At 57.6% G+C, this 18,794-nt stretch overlaps 4 protein-coding genes across 4 annotated transcripts; 1 reads left to right on the top strand and 3 right to left on the bottom strand.

The window, feature by feature from the left end:
- Positions 1 to 386: 386 nt before the first annotated feature.
- On the bottom strand, positions 387 to 1,596 carry ATP5MG (ATP synthase membrane subunit g). Its single transcript, XM_027881426.1, has 3 exons — positions 1,458 to 1,596; positions 1,120 to 1,280; positions 387 to 569 (listed from the first exon to the last, which is right to left on the bottom strand). The coding sequence occupies exons 1-3, from the start codon at positions 1,519 to 1,521 to the stop codon at positions 471 to 473; spliced, it is 324 nt and encodes a 107-aa protein (XP_027737227.1). The 5' UTR covers positions 1,522 to 1,596; the 3' UTR covers positions 387 to 470.
- A 114-nt stretch (positions 1,597 to 1,710) lies between these two features.
- UBE4A (ubiquitination factor E4A) lies at positions 1,711 to 11,427 on the bottom strand. Its single transcript, XM_027881397.1, has 19 exons — positions 11,187 to 11,427; positions 10,889 to 11,065; positions 10,625 to 10,737; positions 9,921 to 10,073; positions 9,635 to 9,794; positions 9,289 to 9,491; positions 8,895 to 9,086; positions 8,226 to 8,559; positions 7,832 to 7,958; positions 6,684 to 6,991; positions 6,003 to 6,135; positions 4,813 to 5,000; positions 4,617 to 4,717; positions 4,385 to 4,498; positions 3,519 to 3,693; positions 3,229 to 3,409; positions 2,883 to 3,030; positions 2,513 to 2,670; positions 1,711 to 2,373 (listed from the first exon to the last, which is right to left on the bottom strand). The coding sequence occupies exons 1-19, from the start codon at positions 11,308 to 11,310 to the stop codon at positions 2,235 to 2,237; spliced, it is 3,228 nt and encodes a 1,075-aa protein (XP_027737198.1). The 5' UTR covers positions 11,311 to 11,427; the 3' UTR covers positions 1,711 to 2,234.
- A 949-nt stretch (positions 11,428 to 12,376) lies between these two features.
- Positions 12,377 to 16,243, bottom strand: LOC114056262 (G protein-activated inward rectifier potassium channel 4-like). The gene is made up of 3 exons (XM_027881312.1): positions 16,178 to 16,243; positions 12,945 to 14,478; positions 12,377 to 12,720 (listed from the first exon to the last, which is right to left on the bottom strand). The coding sequence occupies exons 1-3, from the start codon at positions 16,241 to 16,243 to the stop codon at positions 12,377 to 12,379; spliced, it is 1,944 nt and encodes a 647-aa protein (XP_027737113.1).
- CLDN25 (claudin 25) lies at positions 16,201 to 17,655 on the top strand. The gene has a single exon (XM_027881317.1). It carries the CDS (start codon positions 16,663 to 16,665, stop codon positions 17,335 to 17,337), a length of 675 nt encoding a protein of 224 aa, XP_027737118.1. The 5' UTR covers positions 16,201 to 16,662; the 3' UTR covers positions 17,338 to 17,655.
- The last annotated feature ends 1,139 nt before the right edge of the window (positions 17,656 to 18,794 follow it).

Genomic DNA, 18,794 nt, shown 5'->3' with positions numbered 1-18,794 from the left:
AGCAGAAGTGACACATGCAGCAAAGCTCTGCTTACCTTCACAGGCTTCCATTCCACCAGTCAGACCACAGACCAGCAGAGCTCCCTATAACCATGCTACACTCTCTCTGGAATAAGCCATGGAGATTGCTTTTGATAGCTAAAAAGTACTGGCATTTCTCCTTGGTTCCCACTAGGTGATGGGAAGTACGTTCAGGAACAAATGGAACATTTTCTTTTGCACTCTGCATTTGAATTGTGGTTCTCAGGCCTCCCCCAGTGTTGCAGCCGGAGCACAGTGGGTGCCCCAGAGCAAGCGAAGCGGTGGTGACCAACAGTGATGTCACTAAAGCAGCTCTGGTACCCTTGGGACTGGCCCTCAGAGTGCCAGACATGGACCACGACAGCTCAACATGGGCATCTGGCTTTATTGTGGCAGACCCTGTGACAGACCCGGCACCGCGGCGCTGATGGCACTGCCTAGGTGGGTGTTCACACATTGTACCCGATGATGCCGCCCTTGCCGATGATCTCCCCGATGTAAAACCACATCAGCACCTCTGTGGCCACCAGGCCGTTCCTCAGCGCTTCCTGAAAGCAAACAGGCACTGGTCAGATCCCAGACTCCCAAAACAGCTCCTCCCTTGCTCCCACAGTCATATCTATGCCCTCCAGCAGGGCTGGGACTTTAGGAGTTCTCAAGGCAATAACCCAGGAATGGAGCAGAATGTTTGCCGTGTTCAGCCACCCCTCAACACACCAGGCCACAGAGATCTTTTACAACACCCAGTACAGTGTCAGCTGTCCTTTGTGGCTTTTTACAGTCCTTTCAAGAATCAGAGCCCATACACATGGGAAGAGCATTAATTTCAAAGCCAACCGATGACACGGCTGATCCAGCTGCCTAAGGATACTCCCTTCGCTGGGAGAGACAACTGGGGGCCCGAGGAGGGCAAGCACAGCCTGGTCCGGGCAGGGAAGAGTTAAGGCAAAGCCGACAAAATAAAATACTTTAAACTCTCGGGCCCTGAATTCCTTCAGCTTCAGGTATCATTGCCAACGGCCGCACTGCTTCCCAGGCCGATACCAGGGCGGCTAGGAAGCTGCAGCGGGGGCCGCTCCCCATCGGCCCCGGCGGTACCTTGACGGTGAGCTGGGCCAGGCGGCCGCTCTGGAAGGCCCGGACCAGCCCCTTCATGCCGTCGATGGCGCGGGGAATCTCGGCGGGGGTCGGTGGGACCAGCTCCACCTTGGCGTAGTGCCAGAACGTGGCCAGGCGCGGCTTCGAGTAGGTCACGGCGGCTACGGGAGGGGACACAAGAGGGGACACAGGAGAGAGGGGAGGGTGTTTTCCCAACGGCGGGAGCTCGCGGAGCTTCCCCAGGCCCGGCCCCTGCCTCCCGCAGCCCCTTTCCCCATCCGCGCTCCTCGTCGCCCCCGGCCCGTTCCCCGCTCCCGTCCCCATTCCCGGTCCCTCACCGCCAAGCAGCTCCGGCCCGCGCTGCACGAGCCGCTGCACGAGCCCCGTCGCGGCCTTGGCCATCGCTGCTCGCTCAATGTCACCGCCGGTCACCGCGCACGGCAAGCGCCGCGGGCAGCCCGCGCCAAGGCCCCCGCACCACGTGAGCGGGGCGGGGCCGCGGGTTCGAGTCCCACCCGGGGCCAGCGCCGGCCCACTCGCGATCCAGTCCCTGTCTACAGCTCCCGGCGCTGCCAGACCTCCACCACCAGCTTTAAGATCATCTCTATGTTTTATTTCCAACGCCTGCCGTTACCAATGATCACTTGGGAAGTATACCCTCCTACACCCCTGGCCTTTACAAGGTAAACCGTCCCCCTCCAGTCTGTCCCCACAGCCTACCCTGGGGGCAGCTGGAGGCATCACTCTCAGGTAGTGAATGGATGGTTACAGTTTAAACACACAGAGGGAGGCGTTCGGTGTCACTGGAAAAGAACGTGGCCAACACCAAGAACAGGTAATAGAGGGCTGGGGCACCAGGCCATGAAGAAGAGGCTGTGGTCTTGCCCCGAGGCAGAGGCTCAAAGCTGTAGTGCAGTGGAAAGTCTTAGTATTAAACAGTGAGTCTTGAAAGGAAAAGAGAGAACATGGGCTGGAAGGGAAGGTCCAAGGAGAGACTCCAGAGGTGGTGGCAATGCACTAAACGTGGTCGTCGTCAGGGTGGCAGCTCCAGCCGTTTCCCCTGCATGGCATTGATCTTGCCTGTGAGGGGAGGGCTGGAGACAAGATCAAGGGTTTCAGTTCAGCGTGTCCTCCAGCTCCTCCTTCTGCTTTTTCCTCTCTGCAAGCCACCGCTGGATCTTCTCTTTTAGCTCTGTGTTTGGTCTGATCTGGTCCATAGTGAGGGGGCTCCGATTGAAAGGATCCGTCTGATCGCTGAAAGACAAAGCATTGAGATTATTTGGATACTCCTGGCGCTAGAGATAAAAAAAAAAAGGGAGACAGGCCAGGAAAAGTCATTAGATAAGTGAAATAGATCCCCACAAGTATCAAGCAGGAGGACTGTGTCGCGCACCTGAGGAGGTGTCGGGCTATAGTCGAGCGGTCCACAGTGACGCGGGAGGAGGGCAGGATGACGGGGTCCGACATAAGCGTGCTCATTATGGGATCCAGGAATTCATCGCAGGCATCTGCATAAGTCTCCTCTTCCTGCTGCTGCCTGTCTGCAAGAGACTGGGGAGCACAGGGGCTTTGAGGGATTTGGCCTCTCTGTTCTTTAAATACCAGGGAGCACTCCCAAGTCTGTACGGGCAGCGTTGCCCTCCCAGCTGCCCCATCTGAACAAAGCCCCAGAAATCCAGCTCCACAGCAATACACAGAGGGAAAAGGACACAGGGAACCAGCTCCATCTTTTTGTTGTACATTAAATTGCCTCCAGTGCTCACCTTGATCCTCTCAGCAAGGTTACTGAAAGACACTATCATGTTGCCAGGCTTGTTGATTTTCTTCAGAACCCGCACAGTCTGGGCAAAGAGTGTCGGTGAGTAGGAGCGACCATCCTTGGGGACTGTGGCACAGAAGTTTTCTTCATCCCTGCACCACAGGTTACAAGACAGCAAAGGTTTAAGAATCCATATTTACAAGGCTGAGAACCAGTCCCCACAGCAGCTGCTTTCCCACAGCAAAAAACTCAAAGCTAGAGGAAAGCTAAAGCGTAACTAAGCATTTCTCCCACAATACCCTCAGGATGGTCCCTGCCACCCCACAGGCTTGCATCCCATCATCACCTACCCAAGGTTTAGGTAGATCGTGCAGATGTCAGACACGAGCTGCTGTGGCTTGAAGTCAAATTCACTGAAATCCTTCACTTTCAAAGCTCCCATTTTAGGCCCAACCAGGTGTTGCAGAAAGTAGTTGAGCATAGAGATGATGCGCTCGGCAAGGAAAGGATGCACGAACAGGGATTTGATTTCTGGAAAGGAAAACAACAGTTCCTTCACAGCAATCCCATCCTGCTCTGACCACGGTGAAACCAAGTTCCTGCCCACTCTTTCCAGGTCCTGGTAGGCCACTCTTCCTACCTGAGGTCAGGAAGGCCAGAGTGCCAATGGTTTCATTGGACATGATGTTGTGGAAGCGTGCCAGCTGCCCAAACATCTGCAGGCTGGACTCCTTCTCCCGGCGAGCCTCCGGGGACAGGCTGTCCCACTCACCCCGGTCCTTCTCAATCTGCTGCACTTTGATCTTGCTGAGGTACTGCAAAACAGAACGCTCAAGGGGCTTGGTTGGATGGCAAAGCCAAGGAGGTCCATAAACACTCAAAATAGACAGGCAACATCCACATAACCAGTCTTAACTGCTGGCCTCAGGGCAATCAGTTCTCGGGTAGGTAAAAGCTCCCCAAAAAAGCCCTTTCTAGCAGCAAGAGCAGCTCTAAAAGGAGTGAGAAACAGCCATTGCACACCAGGGACATCAGGTCAGCTGGCACTTGCCTTGTAACCCCAAAGGACAACTGCCTGGAGATAAAAGGCTTTTATTAGGATAAAACATCTGTGGAAAGGCCAAGGGGATTTGAGAATCAAAACTCACAGTGATTGTTTAAAGCCTGAGTTTGTCCAGATTAGCAACAGTCAGATTTTCCAGCATGCTTCCTGATGGATCTGAAAAAGCCCTTTTGCTCCTCTTGGTTCTGAGCTGCCTCTTGAGCCCAAAGGAGGGAAGGGTGACCTGCAGGCAGGGCCCCAGGCCCCCTTTCCTCCTGCCTTCCCCCTTTCTCCCAGGGCAATGGCCACACCAGCCTGGAATTGCTTCCTGCAATTGTCTACCACACAGATTCACCAGGGATGGCCAGGCAAGCTGATCCTGTTCTGGAGGTCAATACCATACCTGGCCATCTCCAGGGAGCGAGAACTTGTTTATGTGATGCTGGTGATGCTGGAAGCCCTACCTGTATGGCTTCATCCAACAGGAAAATGGCATCATTCATGAGCAGGTTAAGGAAGCGCAAGAAGAGAGGGGGGTTCATTGCCTCCAGGTTCTCTGAGGCATAATCAGCCAAAGCCTGCAAGGAGTGAGCAAACAGTGAATTCTGTGTGTCCCAATGGCAGGACACGGACTCACGTGGTCCATACAGTGCTGCACACACACACAGACACACACACATGCACCTCTTGCCTCACCTTTATGCTCTCCCGGTAGGAGTCGGTGCCCCACATGTACCTTAGGATGGGGTACATGGGACGGCGGTAGTTAAACTTCTGTTCGAACTGGTGTGGGTCACCTGGGCACAAGCCAAGGAGCATTAAAAGTGGACATCCCCCCACAGGTGTCCCAGGTGTCCCACAGGGAACACAACTCTTCCCCTTCTGTGCTTACCTGTGAACTCAATGTCCACAAAGACCTTGATGAGCGCCTCAGCCAGGTGGGCGGCGTGCTGGTAGGAGCAGAACACCCGCTTGCGATGGAACACGCTCGAGACCAGCGGGTTCTGGGCCTGATCCAGGTGAGGCATCACAGCTTCCAACACCTCTGCCAGCTTGGCTCGCAGGTGAGGATTTTTCATCCTGCAAGACGAAAAAGAAAGTGAATCCATGATGGCATGAGGGCTAGTGTGTGGAACTGAGCTGTTCAGTAATCATTCAAGGAGCTGTGCCTGTCCATGCTTGAGTGCCTGCTTGCTGCAGACCATCTGTAAAGTCAGCCCTGGGTCAGCAGCTCACTCACACGCACTCAACAGCACAGTGAAATCTCAGGCAGAGGCCATGGAGCTTAGAACAGCCAAGCTGCTGCTCCCACCCTTCCACAGCAGCTTTTCCGCTCACAGCCCACGGCCGCTCGTCAGCTGGAGCTCCTGAGCAAACCCCCCTGACCATCCCAGCTGCTTTCCTACTACCCAGGGTCCTGCCCCCTATTTATCCTGCCAGTTCAAGTGCTTTGCCTGCCGTCCAGCACCAAACACCGAGGCTGTGGTGTAACTCTGTTGCACCTGTGTGGCAGAAGCCAAACTACCTGCCCCAGGTGACACCGTAGGGCACTGCCAGGAAGAACTACAGCCTCCATCTCCCAGGGACATCAGGAACAGCGAGAGCTGCCTACCAAGGGAAATCTCCAGCTGCTCCTGCTGCTGCCAGGAGCTGTGTTTACACATGTGAGCATAAACTAATGAACAGCAGAAATGCAGAGTGTAGAGTGATACCTCGTCAGCATGATCGACAGAACTACTCAGTTCTGTTCAGTGGATATCATAGACACTCCCAACAGATCAATCCCAGGAGCTTCCTTTAACAAGTACAAAATGGCTGTAGCTGACTAGGCTCCTGCATCATACAACCAAACAAATATTTAAACCCCAAATCCCATGTGCACCTTGCATGAATGCACAGGCCTCCAGGCAGGGCTTTGTCCCCTTTGTGCCTCCTGCAGGCAGAATTCAGCATTTCCAAAGAGTTCGACCTGCCCGTGGCTGCACAAACCAAGCCTAAAAACAGCTCTGCAATTTCCACTTCCTTGTTCCCCGTGGGTGTTCTGCAACGAACACCCAGGGCTGCAGCTAGGGCTGTACCTACCTCTCCACATCACCCATGAAAACAGTAACGAAGTGAAGGATGTGCTCCAGGGAATCAGCCGAAGTCTCCAAGATGTCATCAGCGAAACGCCGCAGGAAAATGAAAAAGTCACCCAAATTATCAGCAAAGAATTCTGCAAACAGAGATTGTAGGTAAGCTCCTCCCCAGGCAGTTCTGTCCTTTTCCACCCTCCTATCTACTTTCCCCTCACCACCCTAATGCTGATTAAATTTCAGTAACTAATGAGCTGTATCAGAACCTGCCACAAAAGAAGCCCAGCCTGACAATATCCGTAACACCTGCGATTCACTTCAGCTCTCCCAGAAGTCAAGTTCCTTACGGGGTCAAGCTGGCAGCTGTCTGCTGATCACATACTGTTACACAGCAACCCCCAAGGGAACAATCCCAAAACACACCCTGAAAGGACGATTTTGAACAGAGGGAACAGTAAATCAATGTGGTACGTTGTGAAACTTTGCCACTTGGCCATGAGTAGGACCTTTAAAAGGTCAGCAGCCTCACTCCCCTCAGTATGGCCCTGAAACAGCCCCCAGTTTTATGAGTGAGCCTCTTCAAAGGTTGTAGTGCCATGTCCTGCCCTGGACAGGGAAGTGCTTCCTCAGGCAGCTCTGGCAGTGCTCATGGACAGCAGCGGTGGCACAAATCCCCAGCAGGACACACCTGGCACGTAGGCCAGCGCGCTGTGTTCCACCTCGGGCAGTGGGAAGCTCAGCTCCAGCGGCTCCGTCCCGTGGTTCCCCACGGCCAGCTGCACCAGCAGCACTGCCATGGACACCTGCAAGTTCAGGCAGTTCTGCAGCATCTGTGGCTCCGTCATGGCCGTCTTGGTGGAGAGATAGATGGTCATGAGGCGCTCAAACTGCTCCCTGAGGCTGTCAGCAGCAGGGCTGGAGCTCTGCTGAGCTTCTCGCCATGCCACTTGAAGGCGGTGAAGACTTTGGTTTATCTTTACCATCTGGTCGTGCAACCTGCACAAGAAAAAAAGGCAAGGAGGAGCTGAGAAGACACAGACAGACATCCTGCCTCAGCAATGCATAAGCTGGTGAGAGACTGCTCCATGCCAGCAAATTCAGATAATTTTCCGCAGGTGCTTTGGTGGGGGCTCTGGCAGTGCCTTGGAGAAAGGCTTGTCAGAACCTGGGAGGATACGAGATTCTGTGAGGGACTGTGGCACCTGTGGAGAGGCCCAGGGACCTGGCAGAGCTCTCTGCAGCACTGAGCTCCCTCGGGTCACCAGTCAGGGATCCAGCACACCCGAGCCCACATGTTCAGTTTCCCAGCAACGAGCCACTTGCATAATAACTTTTTTGTCAATTTCTATATTTAGAGAATAAACCAGAAGGGGACTCTGCTTGGATCAGCCGTGACCTCACAGTATCCAGGCAACGATTTGCAGAGGGAAGCTGAGGAAAATAGCGAGTTCTGGTGTCCAGAAAATCCTTTCCTGGAAGCAGACATCCACCTCCCATTCCTGCTTTGTGCACAGCTCGGTTACTGGGACAGTTTGGGTCACCCCCAGTGTGCAGTTGCCTTGCCATCAGGCTGCTCTCCAGGAGAAAAGGGAGGTGCCAGAGGCCCCTGCCCTGAGGAGAGAGAATGAAACAACCCACAGACACTCAGCACTTGGCTGTTGGTGCCTATAAATAATGGGGAGCTTGTAAGACTGTGAGCAAAGTGTTTTTCTGCAGTCAGTTAGGCTGAGGTTCAAACAGCAGCTCAACTGGCCACTCTGTATTAAACGTATTTACTAAAATTTCCATGGCCAAATGCAGGTGGAAAAGAGCCCTGAGGCAACTGAGAGCAGGTACCTGTGAAACCCCAAGTGCAGGGTGTACTGCGTGAGCACCAGGTTTTCTGTCACCAGGTTGTAACTGTTTGCAAACTCCGGCTCTTGCTCACTTAGAGCAGGGATCAAACATGTTTCTTTTTCCAAACCTGGAAGGAAAAGCAGCTCTGTGTCAGGCCCTAGCCAGCAGTGCTGATAAGGAGAGAGCTTGAGATGGCCTCTGCTGAGAACACAAAAGGGCTCCTAGTGATGCTGGCAGTGTTTTATTTGTATTCAGCTCTCTCCTTACTCCCCTCCAATCACATCTGTAACTCTCCCTTTACTGGCACCCATTAAGAGGGCACTACTGGGAGAGGTGAGGATCTGAGGAGTGCCCCCTTCCCATTCCCTTGCTCCCCAAGGTTTGGCTGTAATACCTTTCATGTGTACATTCTTACTCCTCCTCTCCTCTTCATTCAGCTCCTTCAGGGCACAGTAGGTAGGATTGAAGGTTAGCAGCCTCGGAGATTTGGGTTTGCAGAAGGGCTGGCACAGCTTCAGGAGGGCAGCCCCCAGGTTGAGGAAGAAGGCATCTGAGGCATACATCTGGAAGAAGATCTCTGGCATCTGGTTAGCCCAAATTTTGGTGCGGCCCGCGTTTGCATGGAGGCAGTTTCCCAGCCAGGAGAGAATCCTGTGCTTTGTCTCTGGAGACAACTGCAACAAGTTCTTCAGCATCTGGTAGATCTTCTCGTGGAATTGGGCCATGAACTGTTACAGGGAACAGAATACAGTTGAGGGAGTCTAGCACCTTGAGTTATGGCACTGGTGTCTGTTCCACAAATGCCACCCAAACCTTTTCCCAAAGCTCAGGCCAAGGACTTTGATAAAACAAAGACATGAGTTACAAACACCTGAGACAGCTGGCAAAGCTATTTCCATGTTCCAGCTGGAGACTCCAAAGCATTTTTGGGACTTGCCTACTAACAAGTCAGGTTATTACAGAGCCAGTGTTAAAACTCAAGCCCTGACACCATGTCTTGAACCCTCAGGCAACCAGAGGCCACTAAACACTGTGGGAAGCAGTACTGCCCTGCTTCACTCACCTGATGGATGTTGGATTCCTGCACTTTGATCTCCTGTGGGCTGGATCGGGATGGATTCAGAAAGTAGCCATGGTTCTCCACCACACCAGGGGTCTTCAACAAGCAGGAGATGTTTAAAATGGCACCAAGCAAAGTCTTCTGGTACATTTGCCCATTGCTGGGATCCTTGGGCTGGATGTAGCCTGCAAAAACCTGGGAAACACATCAGGACATGCTGACAGTTGTACAAAATCCCAGTAAAAAAACCCTACAAACTGACAGGTTTGGGACAGGCTATGAGAAAGGAGTAGAGGGGTAGGAGTACACACACCAGGTGTTGTACCGCTGGTTTGGCCTCTGTAGGTCCTGTAAATGAGCTCCCAGTAGGGGCTTCTGCCCCGGCTGAGGCACCCACCTTGGCTATGTCCTTCTGCTTCGTGAAGTAGAGGAGCACATCGAGGTATGTGTACAGCAGGATCTGGCAGAGGTCCAGGTCCCTGATTCTCCCCAACAGGATGTCAAACACAGGAACCATGACCTCCCCGAAAGTCCGCACCTCCTCGTCCATTGTTAAGGCCTCTATGACCTCCTCAAGAAACTCTGCCATGTCTTCAAACTCTGGCAGGGTGTGACACAAGGCTGTTACCCACAACACTTCAACAGCCAGACTGACCCAAACACAGCCCTCCCTTTTGGTAACTCCACATGCCCCCGGGCAGCCTCGCAGCACTGAGCCAGCAGCACAGCTCGGCCACACTTACGTGCCCCCCTCAGTGTCTCCAGCATCAGGTCCACCAGCTGCTCGTACACATTCTGGTTGACATAGATCTCCGGGGTGAGGAGCACCGTGCGGGTGTTGGACACAGTCAGGTTGCGGCAGCGCACAGCGAAGGGCAGCAGGTTCTCTGGGACCTTGGTGATCTGTGCAGGGAGGACAAGGCAGTGCTGGGGCCGGGTTGTTACTCCCTCAGCTGGGTCACACCGGAGCGCAGGGCTGGGCGACAGAGCTGCCCTCCCCCTCGGCAGGGTCCCTCCTGCCCTGCCCACCTCCTCCCGTGCCCTGCGGAAGCAAGCGTAGAGGTAGCGCAGGATGTGCCGCTCCCCGGCGTCGCGGTCAGCAGAGAGGTTCTGAGTGCTGGCACAGGTCATGTGGATCAGGTGGCTCCCAGGCTCCGGCAGCAGCAGGCGGGTGAACAGGGCCTGGAAACCGGAGCAGAGACAGGCACAGTGACACAGCCCCAGCTAATTCTCCTGGAGGAGGGAGCCCCATCCCGCACAGGCTGACTGATTCCTGCTGGGAAGGGTTCTCTCTAGCCCATGTTAAGTAGCAGAGTGCTGGGCTGAAAACCCTGTGCAAATCCTCCAGTCTCTTATGGAGCAACAGCAGCCCCACCAGGAGCCATTTCTACTGAAAACCTCACCAGGAACAGTTGACACGGCCCCAGACAAAACCAAGCGTGTGTGTGGACACTGATCACCAAGTTCTGTTTGGTTTTTGTTCCCCTCCCCACCCCCAGCTGATCTGCAGGGCAGCAAACCCCTGCAGCCTCTGGGAGGGAGGTCTGGATTCCCCAAACTCTACACCTTTCTCAGCTTCATACCCCAAAAACCCCACAGGCGTTTCCATCAAAGCTGTGAGCAGCAGCTCCACATCAGGCTTTGGGAAGGGATTTGGGACATGTTCCATGTGCACTGTGAGGAAACACACTCAATTCCTGTGGCCAAAGCCTGCAGGAAGCCCGGGGCCCCACCTGCTCCACGTTGTCCATGTCCAGCCAGTCCTGGTCATCCAGGTCCGCAGCCATTTCCTCCAGGTAGACGCAGCGTGCCGGGATCCCGTTCCCGCTTTTCATGCTGGGGTCACCTAGAAAGGGCAGAGGGACCCGTTCCACCCACAGGGATGGGGACCCCGCAGGCAGGACCTGCCCCTGGCACAGCCCCAGCTGTGCCCCCTCCCCAACGTGCCCTCCCATGTCAGGGCTGAGCCAGCCCACCCACGGGGTTCCCAGGCTCACTGTTGTCCAGGGTGATGAGGAAGATCCTCTGGATCATGTGGTTGATGTTAAGCTGCTCGCAGAGCTCCCGCTGCGAGCGGAACGAGCGGCTGATCTCAGCCACCGAGTAGTCGCAGTCGTCCAGGCTCTCAGAGACGCTGTTGTCGGAGTCATCCTGGCTGATGGACGTCTCCTCGCCTGCACGGCAGAACCCTCAGCGCTCCGGGGGACAGGCCTTCCCCGGGGGCAGCCTCGCCCCCCCCCCAAGGGACAGCCCTGCCCGGGGAAGCCGCTGCCCGGGGACAGCCTCGCCCCCCACCTGTCAGCTGCCGCAGCTGCTGCTGCTTCTGGATGGCGGCGAAGTGCTTGGCGGCCGCGACGGAACCGAAGAGGGCGGCGAAGGGATTGCTGGAGATGCTGTTGTTATTCTCCTGGTCGGTCATCTCCTCTCAGGGTCGCGCCATGCGGGGGGGCCAGGGCAGGGCTGCAGCGAGAGCCGCCGTCAGGGCTCGGGCGCGCTCCCCCGGTCGCGGTGGGCCCGTCCCGCTCGCTGCGGGGGCTCCGAGCCCAGCCTGGCCCCGCTCCGTTCCGACCCCGCTCCGGCCCCTCCGGTCCCGGTCCCGGTCCCGGTCCCACCTCGGCCGCCGCCGAACAGCACTGCGCGTCACCGAGTCGCAAAGCAAATGACGTCACCATAGCGCGCCGGAAGTGTCTCACAGAGAGGATGTAGTCAGGGTTCATTGATGGGGCTGCAGCTGGCGCCGCCTGGCGGCGCGTAGGACGAACGACACCTGCGGGGAGGGAATGGGAAAGGGAAAGGGAATTGGAACGGGAACGGGGATGGACAGGGAATGGGGATGGGAGTGGGACAGGGAATAGGACAGGGACGCAGGAACGGGACAGGGAATGTGACAGGGAAACAGGGCTGTGGACATGGACACGAGTCTATCCCTGCTCAGCGGGACCCAAGTGTGTCCCGTGCTGTGAAACCAAGTTTGTGCCCATTGTTCGTCCACTGACCTGCATTTGAATATTAATGACATGTGAACAGCGTGATTAATATTCAAATTCTGCTCTTCTATGTAATCAGTGCACATATCGACCCTTACTGACCTTGCTCTTACAAACACCCGTTTGCAGCTGCATAAACACGGCAAAACTTGCCCCCTTTTTTTTTTTCTTTGGTGGAGGTTATGTTTGTGGGGAATTTGGGCTGAGGCCGCAGGGGAAGGTGTGTGAAGCCCCTGATGTATTTGTTTATATGTGTTTATATCGCACCCCCTCCCCTTCCATCAGCCCCCCCAGTCCCCCAGACAAACACTGCCGACGGTTTGGGTGCTTTGTCACGAACAGCCTTTACTCGCCCGCCGGTCGCGTCCTGCCTTCCTCGGTACAAAAGAACATCTTAACAAAAGCACGGCCCTGTGCGCGGGGCAAGGGCGGGGGGCTCGGCCCCGCGGGGAGGGTGGGCTATGGCACTGTCGGCGTGGGGCCCCCTCGGGCGGGGGCTCAGGCAGGGAACCCCTGCTCTGGAGGCTCGTCCCGGGTGCCCTCGGCCACGCTGCCGGGGCCGCTCATCCTCCCCAGCGCGTCCTCGCCGGGCCCCGGCAGCGAGCAGGGGTGCACGAGGTGGTCCCAGTAGAGGCTGAGCGTGGAGTGCTCCTGCTGCTCCAGCTCCTTCAGCTCGTGCAGCTCCTTGGCGCTGGCCACCGGCGTCTGCACCTCGAAGGTCATCTCGAAGCGGCTGTAGTCCACGTGGAAGGCGCCTTTCTCCAGGGACATGCAGGGCTCGAAGCGGTATCCCCAGAGGATCTCATCCTCCGTGTAGGAGGTACGGGCTTGGCACGTCATTCCTGCGGGGAGAGAGCGGCTGAGCTGGGCCAGGGCACTGCCACGAGGCCCCCGCTGCCCCACGAGAGGCTTCCAGCCCTGTATCACCCACTGCCCGGCAGAGCCAGCTTCAGCCCCGGGCATCTCTTGGGCAGGATGCCAGTCCTGGGCCCCGTTTTGCCTGGCATCTCCAGGACTCCAGGGGAACCGCCTGTCCCCACCCTGATCCCTGCCCCGGAACACTTGCCTGTGGCTTCCACGATGCCCTCGAGGATGATGATGATTTCGAACTGCTCCCGGCGCAGCGACTCAGCCGACATGTCCCAGAAGGGGCTGTGGCGGTTGATGACATGGCAGATGATCTGGGGCTCCACCAGGAACAGACGGTCCTCCCCTGTGTCGTAGCCCAGGTTCAGCTCTGACTGCTCCAGGGGAATAAACTCCCCCTCGGCCGTCTGCCGGGACTTGATCAACTTTGCCCGGATCTTGGCGTCCACCATGTGGCTTTCCCGCAAGTCCCCCACACGGAACATCAGGCAGAGCTTCTCGTCACGGCGGGAGATGACACAGTTTTTGCTGAAGATGAGGGTCTGGGCGCGCTTCTTGGGCCGGGAGATCTTGACAAACATGCAGCCCACCATCATGGCATCGATCATGGAGCCCACGATGGACTGAGCCATCAACAGGATGACACCCTCGGTGCAGTTGGCCGTCACCATCCGGGTACCGTAGCCGATGGTCCGCTGGCTTTCCACTGAGAGGAGCAAGGCAGAGATGAAGCTGTCCACATTCTCGATGCACGCCTGCCACTCGGGATCGCCCTGGTGCCCAACGTCGCCCCGCACCCAGGCGTCGAAGAAGTAGATGAAGCCAAAGACCAGCCAGGTGACAATGTAGCACATCATGAAGACAAACAGGAACCAGCGGTACTTGAGGTCCACAATGGTGGTGAATATGTCCGAGAGGAACCTCTTCTTGTCCTGGATGTTGCCCAGGTTCACCTGGCACTTGCCCACCTTTGTCACGTAGCGCTGCCGCTGCCGCTTGCCGCTCTGGACCATGGGGTTGTCCTCCTCCAGCAGCTTGCAGCGCCGGCTCTGCAGCCCCTCCGGGGTGGGGATGGTGGAGCTGCGGGCGGAGGTCTTGCCACGTGAAGAGTTGGGGATGTTGGCCACGCTCAGGGCATGCAGTGGATACAAGCGGGCACCTGGGTCCTGTGGGGCAGGCGGCGGGCACCAGGACGGGCGGCCACGGAGGTGCTGGGTGGCCAGGCTCCCGCGGCTCAGCGGCAGGGACGCCTCACTGGGGACAAAGCCGCTGCGGCGGGGTGTGGACGGGTAGTTTGGCATCGGGGCGCTTCTCTTGGCAGTGGCAGCGGCGGTGGCGGCGGTGGCAGCTTGCTGCCGGCCGTCCTCCACCAGCACCCCGGGGGAAGCTGGGACGTTGTGCTGTGGCGGGGGGAAGGAGCCCATCGGTGAGAAATTGCCTCTGACAACAACCACAAGCACCCGGCGGCACCCTGAGCCGAGGGTGCCCCAGAGCCCCAGCGCGAGCCATACCTTCTGGGGGAAGGTGCCGTACCGGCTGGTGTCGGTGGGCGGCCGGGGCAGGTAAGCCAGCATGTGCTTGGCAGTGGGGGTCTGCGCTGCGGGGATGGAGTTGCTGCGGCCGCGGGGCTCCTCGGGGGCCCCCCAGCCGCCGGCGCCGCCGCTGTTGCGGGCATAGGGGAGCACCATGGCGGCGCCGGGGCTGGGGCTCAGCCCCGGGCTGGGCGTGGGGTCCTGCCGTGGGGGACACAAAGTGGGGGGTTACTTTGGACACAGAGGGCAGTGCAAAGCTCCGGGCCCTCTCCGCATCCCCAGGGTCTGGGGGGAAAGCACTTGCCCAGAAGTGCATGTGCCAGCCCCGGAGCTGTGCCAGAGCGGCTGTGGGCTGGCTCCAGATGGCTAAGCCCATTAGGGGCCATGATTGCATTGCAAGGCCGGGGAAGGAGCCATCCTCCTCCGGTGGGAAGCTGCCCTAGCGGCCGACAAGCTCCGGGTGAGCGCTGTGGCCTTGCTCCACACTTGTTCCGGGCCATGGCTGTGGCTCCCGGTTCTCTAAGGAGCTCTGAGCAGAAATGGGTGGCCTCAGGACAGCCTGTGATAGAGATACAGATCCCATAGCTGGGCTCCTTGGGACAGGCTGAGTCCAGCTGGTCCCTGTTGGGAGACGTGATGAGAGGTCACATTCCTGGAAAATCAACCTGGAGTGCAGTGACCCACGGGGACAGGGGTGGGGATGGGGTGGGAGCGTGGGTGCTCTGCCCCCTCCAAGCATTCCCTGTTTCTGCAGAGCGGCAGGACCAGCAGTGCAGTGATGGGAGACGTCAGCCTCCGGACCAACCTCCCAGCTCCCCAGACCCCTGGGCGCAGGGGGCACCCACCTCATGTCCAGGCAGAGTGGCTGCCAGCCCCAGAGACGTTGTTCTCGGCTTGTGGCTCCTGCTGCGTCCTGACCACTGCCGGGCATCTTCCCACCGGTCATGGACGGGAATCCTCTGCCAGGCTGTGCCACTGTGGCCGGTGGGAGGGAAGAACGGAAGGACAGGGAGCTCGGCGGCAGCCACCAATCCTGCTCCAGCGGCAGAAGGTCACCCGTTAATCTGTCTCAGTGACAGGCACAATTACCTTGAGACGATTTAATCGGAAGGAGCAGGCGCCCCAGTGCCTGGGGGAAGGAGCAGGAGGGGTTTCCCAGCAGATTTCCCTGTTCTTGCCCTTAGGATGATGCTCGCTGTCTGTTCTTTAGGGATGGGATGGTCAGCGAGTGCTGGAAAACATCCTCCCTCTCCTGCCTGCTCTGTGCTTCCACACTAAATGTGGTCTGTGCTCCCTCACCCTCTCCTTTTGGGAGCCCTCTGTGAAGGTCCCCCCTGACACTCACTGGGGTGGACCCCCAGGGCCAGCAGGACTCAGTAATTTCCAGTCTGGCTCCCAATACCAGATAAGAAAGATGCGGATGAAGGAGAGATTAGTCGCTAATCTCCCGGGGAAGATGAATCTGCAAGCTGGACCCTGCGGAGGGGACGCACGTGGGGGTGGATGGGAACTGAGTGCCAGCACAAAGTTGGGATTTTCCTGATGCTGTAGCCCATCCTTTTCATAGAACCCCAGAATGGTATGGATTGAAAGGGCCTTAAAGATCATCCAGCTCCAACCCCACCACAGGCAGGGACATCTTCCACTGGACCAGGCTCCTGTAGATGGGTTTTCCCCATCCTTCTGTTGGCAGCAGGGAGTCCCCTCCTAGACAACAGTTTCCTCACACACAACAAGCACCACAAGCCGTGTCCTGGGTGAGGTGCTGGGCACGGAGCAGGGTGATCAGTGCCCATCTGCAACCCGCTTCCATCTCTCAGACATCCTCATCCTCGACGCAGCTCTTAAAGGCTCCTTTGCATGTTTATTTGATGACCGAATGAGAGTCGGGGCCTCCAACCGAGGCACCGACTCCAGAGAAGAGCCCGATGCCGCCTGTCCGCTGCCGGCTGTCTGCTGCCTGCATCCTGCCCCGGGTCCCCTCCCTGTCCCACCGCGGCCGGAGCTGCTGGTGCTGCTGAGAGGCACCTTTCCTGGCAAGGCTCTCGCTTCGGGGTGGCCGAGGCTCGGAGGATTTGCATGCCTTGGCTTAACCCTCCCGGGCACGGCGAGGCAGCGGCGGGACCCTGCCCAGAGTCACGGCGGGGATGCACCCGGCTTTTCCTGCTGAGCCGGGCGTGCTTTTCTTTTAGCGTGGAAAAACCAACAACGGCTGAAAAACGACCGTGGCCACACCCCGGCGTTGGAGGAACAGGCTTGAATTCGCCCCCCCGGGCGGCAGACGCGGCCGGCGGCCGAGCGGACGCTGCTCCACAAACGTTAATGCCCGCGGCCGCCGCTCAGGGCGGCTAATCTGGGCCCAGAGGTTAGCGGGGCGGCAATATCATGGCCGGGGGCTGGTGGGCGAAGGCGCAGGCGGGGGGGATGCTGCTGGCCCTCCTCGGGTGGGTCAGCTCTTGCGTCACCACCTTTGTGCCGCTCTGGAAGAACCTCAACCTGGACCTGAACGAGCTGGAGGTCTGGAACATGGGGCTCTGGCAGGTCTGCATCACCCAGGAGGAGGGAGTGGTCGAGTGCCAAGCCCACGGCTCCTTCCTGGCGCTGCCCCCTGAGCTGCGCATCTCTCGCCTCCTGATGTGCGTCTCCAACGGGCTGGGGCTGCTGGGTTGCCTCCTCGCCGCCCTGGGGCTGGACAGCTGGAGAGCCTGCGAGGACAAACCCGGGCAAAAGCAGCGTCTCCTGCTCGCCGGGGGAGCGGTGCTTGGCACCGCGGGGATTACCACCCTGGTGCCGGTCTCCTGGGTCGCCTACAACACCGTCCTCGACTTCTGGGATGAGACCGTCCCCGACATCGTGCCCCGGTGGGAGTTTGGGGAGGCCACCTTCCTGGGGTGGTTTGCCGGAGCCTTCCTCGCAGCTAGTGGGCTGCTCCTCGCCTGCAGCGCCCGCTCCACGAGCACCGCGACACCACCGGCCCCTGCCTGCCGCCAGCTCCCCACCCCGCGGGGTCCGGGCGGGGGCCACCACCCACACCCCAAAATCGCAGACCTGGTCATCTAGGGCCTCGCAGTGCCCTGCGTGCCTCATAGCTCTTCCCCTGGCAGGGAGGGCTCCTGCACTTTCCACAGGATGATTTGCTAATTGCTATGGCAGCCCTGCCAATTTCTCTCCTTTCTCTGTGTGCCTGCTTCACTTTTTCTGTTAAGGAGCAGCAGGTTTCCCCGCAGCACTCGCTAAGCGAGTGTGGGAAGGCAACAAGCAGCGGGCAGTACTTCGTACTGCTGGTGACACCGATGGGTGACATTGTGTTGGCAGCTCAGCACAGCAGCTCCTTCCCTGTGTGTCTGTGTCGCTCCGATGTATTTGCAATAAATTATCACGGCCGTCAGCAGCGTGTGTCTGTGCTCTGAACGTGCAGCTGCATCTTGCACCAGGGGGATGCAAGGGTTGTGAGGGGCAGCGCTGCCGCTGCAGCAATGCTTTCAGTCCAGGAAAGACTGGGGAAAAAGAGAGACAAAAGTGGAAAACAACGCGGAGAGGGAAAATTAGAGACAAGGCAGCACCAAGTTTTACTCCTGCTGCAAAGGCAGGATGGCAGCGGCCGCGTGCCCTGCAGTAGCCTCATCTTCTCATGGCTAAGATGATAAAGCCGATAATTGACACAGACCTTTGTGTCAAAAGTTCCTCGACTGCATCATTTACCTGCACAGAGAAGGTAAGACTGGGGTTCTGTGGGTCTCCTTAACTGTTCCTTCCACATTTTCCTGATCCAGCTGTAAAAATAAAGGCTGCTTGCACACCTCTGCGACCAAGAGCACGGACCATCAGGCTGGATTAGTACCCAGTGTCCTGACAGGGGCCAGCATGCTGCTACAGCACTGGTTGAAAACCGAGTTCACCGCTGGTTTAATCCCTGCAGGCTCAAAGCCGCGGGCGCGTGACCCATCTCAAGGAAGGCCCAGCCGACAGTGGCATTCCTGGGGGAAGCAAAGTCCGCTCGCCTCTTAAGTCCGTTTTGAAACCTGCACTTTGCTCTGCTGAAGAGGAGAGGAAGGAACAGGTGGGCAGGGAGAGGGAACAGGGACGATCCCTGGCAGTTCTGATGCTTCAGCATTCAGGGCTGGGGGTAGAGCTGGTGGTGTCAACAGCGAAGGGGGAGAGATGAGTGCTCTGTCTTTCCGAACAAGGATCAAAGGGAGGTAGAACCGAGGGGTTGGCATTCCTGGCCATCACCTTCCAAGGAGCTGCAGCCCCTGCCAGCTGCCCTGAGAGGGCTGACCAGTTCAGGGAGCAGAGACGCTGTTTTGGCTATAACTCCCTTGGGAAATGGGAGGGCAAGTAAGAGAGCAAAGGATTCCAGCCTGGAAACACTCCTGTCCAGCCCAACCCAAATATCAGGAATGGACCTGGCACCACCCTGTACTCCTGACACTCTTTGTTGTTTTTTTCAAGCAGGCTTTGGGGCATTTCAGCTCCTGGCAGCAACACAAAGAATGGGGCAAAGACACTGTCTCATG

The sequence above is a fragment of the Empidonax traillii genome, unplaced genomic scaffold, assembly GCF_003031625.1.
Source record: "Empidonax traillii isolate 1590-97213 ecotype Southwest subspecies unplaced genomic scaffold, ASM303162v1 scaffold87:size1256882, whole genome shotgun sequence".
Classification (NCBI taxonomy): Eukaryota; Metazoa; Chordata; class Aves; order Passeriformes; family Tyrannidae; genus Empidonax; species Empidonax traillii.
The sequence above is the reverse complement of the archived record's forward strand: the minus strand, read 5'-3'. Positions and strand labels throughout refer to the sequence as shown.

Excerpts from the sequence above, each read along its gene's own strand:
- CLDN25 (XM_027881317.1), top strand. The coding sequence starts at position 16,663 with ATGGCCGGGGGCTGGTGGGCGAAGGCGCAGGCGGGGGGGATGCTGCTG.
- LOC114056262 (XM_027881312.1), bottom strand. The coding sequence starts at position 16,243 with ATGCAGGCAGCAGACAGCCGGCAGCGGACAGGCGGCATCGGGCTCTTC. Across the intron at positions 14,479-16,177 it reads TCTCTGGAGTCGGTGCCTCG|GACCCCACGCCCAGCCCGGG; the intron begins GTTGGAGGCCCC and ends CCCCCACGGCAG. Across the intron at positions 12,721-12,944 it reads GGGCATCGTGGAAGCCACAG|GAATGACGTGCCAAGCCCGT; the intron begins GCAAGTGTTCCG and ends CTCTCCCCGCAG.
- UBE4A (XM_027881397.1), bottom strand. The coding sequence starts at position 11,310 with ATGACCGACCAGGAGAATAACAACAGCATCTCCAGCAATCCCTTCGCC. Across the intron at positions 5,001-6,002 it reads TTCATGGGTGATGTGGAGAG|GATGAAAAATCCTCACCTGC; the intron begins GTAGGTACAGCC and ends TTCGTCTTGCAG. Across the intron at positions 4,499-4,616 it reads CCTACCGGGAGAGCATAAAG|GCTTTGGCTGATTATGCCTC; the intron begins GTGAGGCAAGAG and ends CACTCCTTGCAG.
- ATP5MG (XM_027881426.1), bottom strand. The coding sequence starts at position 1,521 with ATGGCCAAGGCCGCGACGGGGCTCGTGCAGCGGCTCGTGCAGCGCGGG. Across the intron at positions 1,281-1,457 it reads CGGGCCGGAGCTGCTTGGCG|CCGCCGTGACCTACTCGAAG; the intron begins GTGAGGGACCGG and ends CCCCTCCCGTAG. Across the intron at positions 570-1,119 it reads TGGCCCAGCTCACCGTCAAG|GAAGCGCTGAGGAACGGCCT; the intron begins GTACCGCCGGGG and ends GTTTGCTTTCAG.